Source organism: Oryzias latipes, chromosome 13, assembly GCF_002234675.1.
Source record: "Oryzias latipes chromosome 13, ASM223467v1".
NCBI classification, from domain to species: Eukaryota; Metazoa; Chordata; class Actinopteri; order Beloniformes; family Adrianichthyidae; genus Oryzias; species Oryzias latipes.
The window spans coordinates 8606687-8619788 of NC_019871.2; the positions used below are offsets into that span (position 1 = coordinate 8606687).

Below are 13102 nucleotides of genomic sequence, written 5' to 3' on the forward strand. Positions count from 1 at the left end.
TTGTGACCTTAGGGCTACTATGAGTCAAAGTACACAACAAAAACTGGATCTTAGAAAATAGGAAGTGACGATTTGCATCTGCTGGTTGCATTTTGTAGTAATTAAGTTAGGGGTCTCATCGTTCATAAACTGGTTCTTATGACCCTTTTAATTGGATTTATTTCCCCCAATTTTAAAAAAGACTGTGTTGTAGAGCTACAACATTGGGGATGGTGGAGTGGGATCAAGAACGATTTTTAGTAGCAAAATAATCTTGGTTTGAGAAAAACATGTCTCAGAGACTAGAATTATTTTTTCTTAAAATAAGAATTCTATGTTAGACCATTTTTCTCATCATATTGGCAGTTTTTTATTTATTTATTTAATTTAAAGAAAATCTGCCTATGGGGTAGGAATTTTTGGACTTATTCTTAAGATGCCTGCTTTTGCAGTGTGACAAGTAGCCATACTTTTTTATTGAAAATGGTAACATTGCTCTAATACATCAACTCTACTGAAAAGGGATTAAAAATTTTTTTTCAATAGTCTGACTCCTCCCCCATTAGCACATATATACCAGCTCCTTTACCAGCTAATTCAGAATTGACAAAACCTTTTGGATAAGAGGTGAAACGTCTTTTAACTTTAAAAACAAAGTCCAGATGACAGCCCCTAAACCTACAACTATGATGGAATCAACCTGGATGAATGAGAGTCTTCATAGACCAAATGGTCTAAAGCTTATAATAACATTTCAGTATTTCCATCATCAGTTTTAGCTCTTAATTTACCTCCAACCATTCTCAGAGAAGATTTATTTATTTTCTGTTTTGGTTGTGTTTGCTTGTTTAGTCACTTAAAACTAACCTATAAAAAATGTAAAAAAAAAAAGGTTGGTAGCCCAAAGGATGACTCAGAAATGCATTTTTGCTAAATAAAAAGCTAAAAGAAAGACAAATTCAGAAATCCTCTGAAAATGTTACCTGCAACAGAAAACAGCCTCTACAGAACAGGAGGGGGGAAATATGGATTGTTGTACGTGATGACTTTAATCCAAATTGTTCCCTAATAATTGTTTTCAGTGCTTCTTAAATCTAGGTCATTTATAATTAAGACAGTTTCACAAAAAAATGGTCTAACATAGAGCAGAGCTTGTATCTGAATTGGATGTCCAGTATCATAAATCAGCTGAACAGAAAGTTGGTCTGACAAGCAGAAAAAATAACACTGTCTCATGGTGAAGATCGAATTTCTTAATTTGGTTGTAATTCATATTATTTTCGTTATCAAGAACGGCAGAAGGATTATTGTTAATTAACCTAATTAAACAGAGAATTTAGAGGTCTCACTAAAACACATGAAAGCTTTACTTTATTAAACAATAAGTGAGAAATTCATGTTTTGCTATGTAATAAATATCTTTCTACATGTGCTTTATGCCTCATTTTTCATTACATCTCATGACATCTCCTCATAATCACAGAACTCTCTGCAACCTTTGATTTGTTGTTTTATATACTTTCTTGTAAACTAACTCCAGGTTTGAAGCTTACGGTACTGGTATTTAAATTGTTCTTAATGACTAAAGCTACAGGTTATTTTTAAATTTATGAAAGGTAAAAGCAAATTGACTATTTTGATGCCAAACTATTTTTTTTCCAGAAAAGTTAGGTTGGTGGGAAAAAGATGATGCAGATTGGAGCCTAGGGTGTGACACTTGGCCATCACCCACATGACAAACTCTGGAGCTGACATTGATCTAGATCTGAGAGCTAAAACCATTTTCAGGCCAAATATTTTGTCATTATTGTTTATGACTACGCCCATGACTACTTTGAACATGTGAAGTGAATTTAGCAAATGTAATCAAACTGTTTTCAACACAGATTAAAAATGTTTTAAATGTTCATTTTTGGATTTGCAGTAACTAAGCAGAACATTGTGAGTGACCTGTAAAAATGACCTTTAAATATAAATGATTGACATTCCAACATTTCCTCTCGTAAGAATTTTATTTGTGTGCTACTTTGTCATAATTTGAAGTGAAAAAAAATCTCCTGTGTGAGGTCAAGGTTACCTTGACACAGCACGCTCAAATTACAGGAATGTCATCTTGGTCATTAGCAAATGTTTTAAAGATATGTCCTTACTTTAGGTTGAATGGAAAAAAAAATGTGCAAAATTTAACTCATTCCTGGAAAAGAAAATGATATTTCTGAGTCCCATAATTAATGAAAACACCATTGAGCCTTTAGCTCTATAAGTATGAGAATAAGTAATGAAACTTGTCAGGAACATGTCTGTTTTGAAATTGAAATCTGGCATACGACTTGCTTCGTTCTTTATCCCTAAATTGTGATGGATTAGCAGACAGGACACCAGGCACCACTTCGCCTGCTGACCACCCAGGGTCAGCTGACTCACCCAACAACGGGGGAAAGTGTCTCCCTTTACTCAATCCTTAAGGAATGGCCTAAATCTAGCCAATCCCCTGCTGACCTCTGAGGCCTAAGGGATCGGCTGGGTCACCAAGAGGAAAAAATAATACTTCCTTTCTCTGCTATGTCTGTCTTTCCGGCAGGGTGGCGACTATAGGGAATATGAAATGTTTAAGGCTGGATCAGGATGTCTGGACTACTCAGTCCTCTGTGTTCGCTTTACAAATAAAAGTTTTCATTCTTGTGTACATTCCCTCTAGAGGACAGGAAAAGCACCAGCCTAAGATTCTGAGCCAAATGTATACGAGGAGGAAGCTGAAGCTCTTTTGAGCCGGACTGCTAATTAACCCCTGGTGTCAGACAAACACAAATTCAAGAAACAGATGCCCCACTCTGGCTCAAGCACAAGCTGAAGCTGGAACAGACACACTGTCTCTTTTCAGCCACATCCCCTCAAGGTGCTCTTTGGGAATGCAGACAATTCTACTCAGAAGTACACAAATTCCTTGAAGAGGCTCAGGAGAAGACACTGGCCTTGATTCATCTGGTGGCGCTTCTCCCCTCACCTCGGTCATAGTCTTGTATGAAGCACCCACACCATGGCAACTCGACTGGTATGAGTCATTCCTTTAGCCTGATGCATCAATGTTATCTTTTGCGGAGTCCAGAAAAAAAGAGAGATCTGACTATAACTTTATCAGCACAAATTGCCCACATTGTGGATCCCACCATTGCTGCTTTGACATGGAAATGAGGAGTTAAGTGTGTGCGCTCTGGGCTCAGTGCCTAGTCTGCGCCACCCACAGAGTGCCAGAGATCACCATGGAGGTATCCAAATGTAGCAGCCGGTCATGCGAAAGGGCAACAGCTACCTGGCGACTTGGGGGAATAAATTAGTTCCTAATATGCAGTGACAGAGCAGTATCTGTGGAGCTGGAGTGACAGGTGTAGAAGTGTGGTCTTTTTCAGAATGACTGAATGTAAACTTTACGCAGATGGTGCCCTCATATGGTTCATGTTGACAACTGCACTGATTTTTCTGTATTTTATCGACAGAACCACGGCTGATATTAAGCTAAACTGTAGAGACAGATCTGAAAATTTCCTAAAAAATAAATTTTTGTAAGTGGTTAATTTGAGAAGTCTTATTTTTGTTTTAGGGAAGCATGAATCATCATACACAGCTGTTCTATCTCAATTCCTTTACTTTTCAGAGGAGGATAATATATGAAACAAGTGCTCCTTAAACATAAATGAACTTTTTTACAGTGATAATTACTTTAAGTGCACAAAAACAGAGTTTGTGGCGTGACAGCATGAGAAACATCCACTGTTCGCCTTTTGATAATATTTACAACAGACTCCCTGGATTCTCCGCATTCTTCCTCTCCTCTCCAAAACAACCCATTCAGAGCCCGATGTCATTCTGAACACAAACCTGGCATCACCTCAACATCTCACCAACAGGGAAGCTAATAATGTCAACCAGGACATTGGAAAAGCACTGCATTTCTCTGCTGTTGGAGTGTGCAACTCATATGTCATGGATTACAGTGTTACATTTTTGAAGGGCAGAGATGAGGTTTGAGGTATTTGTGGTGGAGGTTGTGTGAAAAGGACAGCCTGAAGAAGGAGGCGAGTAGAAGAAGGAGAAAGTTCAGTAATGGAGAGCTGACTTTGGTGCTCAGTTCTCTGTCAAAACACCAGTGCCAGCTAAGGGAGTGGAAACAAAGCAGAAGTTGTTTAGATTCCTCCTGGAACTGTGTAGGAGAACAAATGAAGCTAGTACTTACGCACAGACCCACACACAGTTAGGCACTCACACGCACAAAAACACAAGTTATCTCTGCGTGTTATTGTTCACAGACTCCTCTGCAGTGTCGACTGATATAAAATACAGTTAAATGAAAATGTCAATTTACATCAAATTTGAACGTTTTCTTTTCTTGTTTGTTTAAAAACACTTAAGATACATTTATAGTAAGTTGTTTGCGTGGAATATCATTACAAAATGTGGGCACTAAGTTTGTGCTCACTTAATTTTTAGCATCTTTACTTTTAAACCCGTAAACATTAGGAATCTGGACAGAAACAATTCATTGCTTGGTTTATTTCATTTATTTATTTTCCATATTCTCTAATATGGATTTGGTGCAATAAAAGTGAAATGTTTGTGTTTTAACCATATTTAAAGACCAACTCCAATGACATTGGTGTGTTTTTTTTTTTGGTGTTTTTAACACGTTCTTGCAGCATGTTTTTCTCATGATGGAGGAAAAAGAAAATTAAAATAAATTCTGAGTATTTCTTTTTTCTAATTGTTGTGAATTAGGAGCAGATGGAAATTTCAATTTAAGAAAAGATTGTCATCTTTTTGTAAACAAAGGGATGACTACTGGTAAATGAGTGCAGGCTTGCTCCCAGCCAACAGTATTGTCCACAACTCTGAGGCGTATTTCTGATCAACCATTGCCGCTGTTCAGAAACTATGTCCCAGAAAACAGATTTTTTTTCTTTGGCTAAAAATGGCATAATCATAATTAAAACACCACTGGGAACTTTTTGAAAATAAATCTTAAGATGATCAGAATAGGACTTTAATGCATTGTTTTGATGTCAATACATTTTACGTAAAGCACTATAAGAAAATCCCTAACGTTGAAATTGGAAAAATAAAAAAAAGATTTCCATTAAAGGGATTTGCAAAGACACAAAATGGTTAAATGATAGATTTGAAGCATACCTCCTTGCTGTTTGTTCTCCCCTCTGCTTCATAACCGCAGCAGCAGATTGTGTTATCAGTTACCACACAATCTTTCGTCTTCTCTTTGTCTTTGCTTTTTTGTTGATCGTGCATGAGTTTAGTTTTACTTTGAAACAGCTCTTGAGAAATATCATCATCATCCTCATCTGCCATGCCTTCGCGTTGACCATTCTTTTCCTTCACCCCATCCGGTGATGGCTCTTCCACCTCCGAGCTCTCATGGCTGACAGTGTTGGAGTTAGTGCTGCTGTCCGAAAAGTCTGAGTTCGTCTGTTTTTCACACACCTTCACATTGTTTGGTAGATCTTGGATTCTCTGGGCCGGCTCAGCTGGAACTGTTGGGGCAAAAGCCTCTGATGCTGGTTCTAGATTCTTAAAGTCCTCTGATTTACAATTTATTGACCCAATTTCTTTTTCGGGAAGCTGGGCAGACTCCAGAGTTGGCTCTATGCTTGCTTCCTGACAGCAAACACCTTTCAGACAGCCTACATTTGTATACTCAAAATCAATAAAGCTGTTCCTAAAATCTCGGATGTTTTCTTCTATTTCTGTTCTATGGTCTTCAGGGATGTAGTGATTCCCTCTGTGGTTTTGCGAGGGGTCACCTGAGGTAGCATCACTTATCATTGGGCCTGGTAAATCTTGCAACCCTAGATGTGTCCTACACCGATGTTCCTCCAAGCTCACGATGGGTGGAGTCTCCATTAATATTTAGTTTGAGACTTTTTCATAAATCAGAACATAAGTCCAAAGGTGCTTGAGCTTGATCTGTCGGATTGCCATCTTTCCTTGCCCAGGACAACAAACCAGATGACCTGAAACAAACAGAAAATGGGAGTGTTTAGCAAATACATCATAAAGTAAAGGAAGAAGATAATTAGACTACAGCACAGGTAGAACAAGATGATTAGAGTTTGCTGCATGTCTGTTAAAGTCAACGTTTTAATGCACAGCACAGTGTTGATTACATGCCATCAAGCCAAGGGTATGCAGTCAAACTGAACTCAACATCTGGCTCAGCCTGAGCTGTTCAAGTCTGGATCTGTTTCACTCAAGATAGTGGTGACCTCACAGTGAAGAGGAATCCGTTTGCAATTCCTCACTAGGAGATTTACAGAACGTTACACTATTCAGGCAAAAGATGCCCCGCTTCCTATGTGGTGGTTTGCATTTCACTGACTCCTTCACTGAGCATTTCTTTAATACACAGCTTGGACAGCTTTGAGACATCCAATGAGCACAAAACAAACAACCCTTTTATCGTGCCGAAACAGAACTTTATCATCCCATTCAACCACAAAGAACCCCTTTAGAAGATGTTTTCAGACAGGTTAAAGAAAAGTTTATATTTAAGTATGTATAAGGAACACAAGATGGCTTTTTTTATAACCAAGATTAGATTACTTTTTTTAAATAAGTGATTTCAGAGCAGCAACATCAAATTATTTTGTGTAATATTCACACAAGTAGAGCTCTGCTAATGTTGTAAGAAAAGTTAAAATGGCTTTGAGACTCTTGATAGACACAAACATCCTGGAACCCTAACGCTCTTTTCCAAAGAGGCACAAGTAGCAAAATAGGAAAACTTTTCATAAATCTGCATGCAATCCACATTAAATTTACATTACATACAAAAGTAAACGGACTGCTGCCAGGCATCCTGTTAGAATTGCCCCTACATGGTGAATGTGAAGTGTACAGGCGATTAGAGCTCTTTCCAAGAAACTGCTCTTTTACAAAAACAGTATGCAAAGGGGCTCTCATCATTCTCAGATGAATACAGAGCAGATTTAAATGAGAAGTCACTGAGGGAAAATGACCCACCAGTGTAAAGCCAAGATTACAACTTATGGCAAAAGTGAAATATAAACCTCTAACCTATTTTTTCATTTTGCATAAAGGTCTTGAACAAGTCCCTTCATGTAGAAACATCACATATTGACGCATGATTCAAATAGGTAGGATTAACAAAGAATGTCTGACATGTGGCATCACTGGGCTGCTGTCAGAGGAAAACAAAGGACTTACCTGCTATTGTCTGTGTTGCCCAAACAGTGTCAGATCAAGGCAAAACAGATGCAGAAAGCCTGGCTCCTGTAGAGACAGAGTTGGCCGGACCCTCGTGGAAGCACACTTTTGCTCCTGTAGCCTTAATCTGGCCGGCTTGCCATCACCCCCTCCTCCTCATGTGTTTCCCTGGGCGGGCTGCAGGACAGATCAGCTAGCGGTGACTGAACCTTTCAGAAAATGCGTAAGAGCAAGGAGAATGTGTACTTGTTGAGAGATGGAGGGGAGGAGACATGAGTTGGGGGCGGGTATGGGGTGTGAAGAGTGCTGGCTGACAGTGTAGAAGAACAAGGTGAAACGGGTTTCCAGGCCTCACTAATAGACTTTGAGGAAATAGCTGATTTTACCGGCTACCTGACAGGAGGAAGGTGAACTGCCGCTGTGAGTTATTTCCTCAAAACTGAGGAATGCTGTCAAGTCAAACAGAGGATAGGGCCATGTTTTACTCAAAGATAAGACCTGAATTCTATCGGAAGGTTTGAACTCTTTAGTTTAAATTTGCAGATGGAAGACATACTCTGAGAACGGACCTTTGAATTACAGTGAGGACATTATAATAAAGACATAGATTACACACAAAAGAAAAGATTTAGAACAGAGTTTAAAATGTTGTTTTAAAGCAGACCTATTTTTAGGTAACGTCTTGTGGGTTACAGTGTGTGCCAGATCACTTAAAGGGTAATAGACGGGTGAGGTGTCAATTGAAGCATTATTAACTGTGACCAGTTGGAGTCACAACACCAAGGTTAGGTTCAAGTATAAGTTTATCACTTCCTGAAACCTTCAACATTGACAATTTTGTGTCATAGGAGTTTGTTGCTCAGTTTGTGTTATACTGCCTCTGGATTGGACTAGAGCAGTAGAAGTTCAAACTCACATTGTCCTTGACTGGGTACCTTGAAGAGTGCAGCCAGGTCTTTTAGCAAAAGATGACGTTGAGATCATTAATTAGTGTTTAGGTACGTTTCAGAAGAGAAAATGGGTAATTCTGTCTATTATAGCATTATGTAGGATACATTTATGGCAGATATTTTGTTTTTTACAGCTTCCTTTTGCTTTCTTTGCAATTTATTTCCTTTAAAAACCCAAGCTCAGCCCATGTTCTGTTCAAATAAATGCTAGTGTCATTGTTGAACACATCTTTAGACGTTTTTTCTCATTTCGCTAGGAGTTTCAGTAGTGGAAGCAAAAAAGAAATGCGATTCCTTTTTGAAAACATCTATTCTTTATCACAGTTGAGCACATGTTGCTTCAGAGAATTGCAACCGTTTATTCTGTTTGAGATAGGAAATAAACATATGCAGGTAGATTTGAATGAGAAGAAAACCTAAGCAGAGACTGAGGAGGAGCGCATGAGGGGGCGCAGAGAAAGCTGGTTGAGCTGTGGAGGTGAACCGCCCAAGGCCAGCAGGAGGGAGGACATTCAACTCAAACACAGCTGGATGTTCTCACAACCGGACCTGAAAACACAGCAAGAAAACTCCAGCTTGGCTTTGCTTTTGGACTGTTTTGTGATTTTAAGACATATTTGCAAGAACATGAAAAGAGGCGATTCAAAGCCACAGAGTTATCCGGCGTTTTTATTTGTTTTACACATGTATTAAAAACAGCAATACATAAAATTTGAAAGAACTTTTGGTGTCTTTTTACATTTTGCTTTTTTAATTAGTCATGTAAAACTCAAAAGTAATTATGACTGTGACAACATTCTAGTTTTAATGGACTGTAATTGCAATCATCTAACACTCTGTGGAAATTTGACATAAAAAAACAAAAAAAAATATCACTTCATCCCTTCCATGCACAATGAAGAAAAGATTCTGTGTTGTGTTCTCAAAATTTTGATAAAATTTAGGGATCATAAGTAAAAAAAAATGAAGGACCATTACCGAAGCATATCATCATCCATTAATTTTGAATTGAACTGTATGTATCTCACAGGGAGAAATTTCCTTGTCATGGCAGCTCAAAAAAAAAAGGGGGGGGGGGGGGGGGATTAAGTGATAGCACAATTACTGCTCACCAGATATTGGATCAAACAAGTAAATAGATACATAAATAACTGTGCAAATGTTTGCAGATTTTGTACAAATCTTACATGAAAACTGTACAAATTTACATGAAGGCACCTGAAGTAGGTCGAGCATTTTGGTTGGATTTTACTCGACCTGATTCAACAAGATTCTGACATTTGATGAATCAACCCATGGGTCCACCCACTGGCCAATTATGAAATCCATGCCCTTAATCATGTTCAAATTTGAGCCTTAAAGTATCAAAACAGCTCATTTATTTCAACACTTCCTCCTCCTCCTCCTCCTCCTCCTCCTCCACAAGTGTCCTTCACAGAAAATAAAACAGCAACTTTTTTTGTTGTGAAAAACTCTGGTTTTGGTTTGAAGTTTGAATTTTTAACATGTTAGTTGGTGGGAAATTGTTTCCTTCTGAGTCCAGCCAGCCTCCAGTGATTTTTTTTTTTTTTTTTTTATTTTAGTTTAGTTTATTTCAAACACAAAAGTGCAAAATTTGGTACCCCCAGGTCTGCTTCAAATTTGAGAGCAAATTCGGCAGGGCATGTTTCAACACTAAAGTCACCCACCTATCTCAGCGGTAAATTTCTCAGAAGCCCCACATTTACATTTTTCTGTGTGCATTATTTGTATTTAAATTATTCTTACAAAGAAACATGAACAAATAACACTAAAAGGTCCTTGTCTTGGCAGGTCTTGTGCATGTGCTCCATTTCATTACTTCTATTTCATCCAAAATTTGCGGAAAAAAATAAATAAATGCAGCTTTTCTTAGTCTCCATCATACACTGTTGTTTTAAATTAAATGACAGAACAACTGCTATGACAAATATGTCAGGGCAGGAATCCCACAAGAGGGATAAAGACAGGCCTGACCCGCAAACCGCTGGAGACAGAAAGCAGTTTAGTTTACTGACAACTCCTCAAGAGACAGGCAAATGTGACAGGAAGAGGATGTTACGGCTTGCTTTTGGCTGATTTGCAGAGTGATAAGAATGATTTAGGTACAATAAGGAATGAAGAAACATTTTTTAGGCTGCTCAAGAGTCACTACTGCCACAATTAGAATAGTTTCAAAGATTCTTTATGGTAAAAGTATATAAAACCCCCAAAAAAAGAAAAAAGAATACAGCTTTCAGTAAACTATCAGTTTCAAGGCAGGCTGAAACCAAACAATTTCTACGAGAAAATATGAAGTTATTGATGTTTTTTTTTTTTGGAGTATTTCACTTTTGAATACAGAAGAGCTTTATTTTAGGCATAAAATCATAGTCACCACAGGGGTCAGATTTAAAAAAAAAACTTTTTATTTTTATTTTTTTACAAACGTCATAAACATATTTTTGCATTTATATAAATTAAACAAATTAAACTGTGATCCAAGTTAAGTGTGTATTTCAAATGGCATCTGACAGTTGAATCCTCAGCTCTACAACAGGGGGGGATTTGCAACAACTGTCAATATTGCCCCTTTCTGTGGAGCCTGGGGGTTTGGACACCTAATATAAAGGCAACTTTCATGAAGCACAAAACGCTTTGAGTTGGCCAAATACAACCCAGTAAATCATAAAAATAAACATTTTCTCCAGTTAGGAAAAAAAACCTTTGACATGATATTTCATAACATTTTTAAAAAGATATTTGTTAGTTAAGATATTCAAAGTTGTGCTACTATATCTTAGACGTCATTTCTAAATGTGATCTTAGTTTGTAAACACAGTCTAGTTTAGGATGTTTTTGGAATAATTGCATGCATGTGAACAAGTGACTGAAAGTCTTTTTAATAGTTCAATGTTTAAGGAGCACAAAGCTGGTTTCACAGGAAAGAGCTCAAGTAAAATCAATGCAATACACATTGTGCAGTTTTTGGCAGAAGTACATATCTGTAACTCAACTAAACCATTACAGAACTGTGTTTTCACTTCATGCAGTAGATCAATTTCGGAATGTAGGAGCATCCTACTGTGTGCTGGGAGTCACATTCTGCTTTGTCCTTTCACTCACTTATCTCCTTAGTGCCCTTATCTCCCATAATAACACTGCCGTCAAGGCAAGCCAGCCCTTTTGAAGTAACACTGGTCTTTCCACTACACAGTAAGATGAAAAGTAGAGACCGTGTAGTTCAACAATGAGACACATGACAAATAAAAACGCGTCTGCTTGCAGCTTTACAGAATTTCTGTTCATCTTATTTTATGCAATACGCAGTGAACAGAGATTTTGCAACAGACATGTAAAATAAACATTTTTGGAAAGCATTCCAGCAATACCACTGTCTAACTCAATATCTCGTCTCCTTTTTGACTCCCTAACAGATTCCCAGCATACCACAGATCATGTGCAGATGTTCTGAATTATCACTTCTTTGTGTAGTTTCACTTTAATTCTGCCAGGAGAACATCTCAAATCATCATGCAGCTGTTCTGTGAGCAAGCTGTGCCCTAGTGCTGAAACAAATCCCTGTGTTTACAGTGCAAGATTTGTTTCCATATGACCGTGATATAGGTTTAGCAGAATAATACGTTAGACTGATTCAACAGAAGAGCATAACGGAATGGTGTTGAATCCAATGTAGAGTTAGATCGAGGCTGATGACACACTGACACGACTCCTACAGGGAGCAAGCAAAAGGCAACAAGGAGAAATCTGATGAATAAGGAAATGTTTTGTAATTAAGTAGTAAATCTCAAAAATTCACATTTTGATATGAAAATCTGTTAAAATACAGCATTAGGTGATCATATTCCTTTAAGGCAGCGTCAAAGCAATTTTAATTTTCCTTCAGACTAGTAGAAGCCTTTTCTTATCAACAACACCTAACTATAAACAAAAATCCACTTTTAAAGCTATGTTTAAACTCACTATTGAATTTCATCAATAATGTTGGAGCATTAACTATCTGTGACTCAAATATTTAATAGTAAAAAACAGTTTACTCATGTCTGTTTTTACGGAGCAGCAGTTAGGTTGTTTTTTTTAGCTTTGATTTTTTTAGGGGCTCCGTATGTTCTTAACTTTTTCTAAAACAAAAATATGTTTAATCTCAAGCATTGTTATTTGTTTGACTCTATATTTACCTAATTTTAAAAGTGGGTAATGGTGACATTATCATCACGGTGGATTTAAAAAAATAATAATAAATAAATAAATTAAAATACAGTTATGTTAGAAGCTGCAGAGTTGCAAATACACACTGAGTAAAACAAAGTAAGAATATTTATAAAATATATTAATTTAGTTTTTACATAAAATAAACCTATAATTGGTTTGGCTTTTTAAAAAGGAAATAAAGAAACTCAAACAATTTAGATTTAACCGAATCACTAATCTATTGCTTTCAGAAATCTCATTTTGTAGCCAGCTGATGCTTAATTAGCTTGATAGTTGGCAAAAAAATAATTTGTTTTTATCTATTTAAATAAATAAAATAAACATCTTCTGTAAAGTAGTGAGCTTAAAAAGAAACTGCTTTATTAATTTATTTTGTGTGTTGATTTTTTACAAATGCTAAAAGCTTTTGAGAACACAAATATAGCAGAAAAATGTAAATGACAATCTCATATGTGGTTTGTATTGTTCGTCCTACAAAGGAGGATAAATCAATAAGAAATGTAGTTACGATATTAGAGATTTTTCTCTATATGCTGCTTTAACCTTGCCTTTTTGAGGCATTTGTAACACGGTATCATTAACAATAGTTTCCTTTATTTTGAAAGTGTGTGACTTTGTGTCTGAACTTGTATGTTTGAGCTTGTGTGTTGCAATTGTCCAGTCTCCCTCTTTTCCTGGTGATTCTTTTCTCTCATGCTAACATGCATCGTGAC

At 37.1% G+C, this 13102-nt stretch overlaps 1 protein-coding gene across 1 annotated transcript in view; it reads right to left on the reverse strand.

Annotated features, from left to right (window-relative positions):
- The window catches only part of stard13 (StAR related lipid transfer domain containing 13), a 74152-nt gene extending 66744 nt beyond the window's left edge, over window positions 1–7408 (reverse strand). Inside the window, exons 1-2 of the mRNA XM_023961613.1 lie at window positions 7210–7408; window positions 5161–5996 (exon numbers count right to left, since the gene is read on the reverse strand). Coding sequence (XP_023817381.1) covers window positions 5161–5886 — 726 coding nt within the window. The 5' untranslated portion in view covers window positions 5887–5996; window positions 7210–7408. The remainder of the gene's footprint in view (window positions 1–5160; window positions 5997–7209) is intronic.
- Window positions 7409–13102: the final 5694 nt, after the last annotated feature.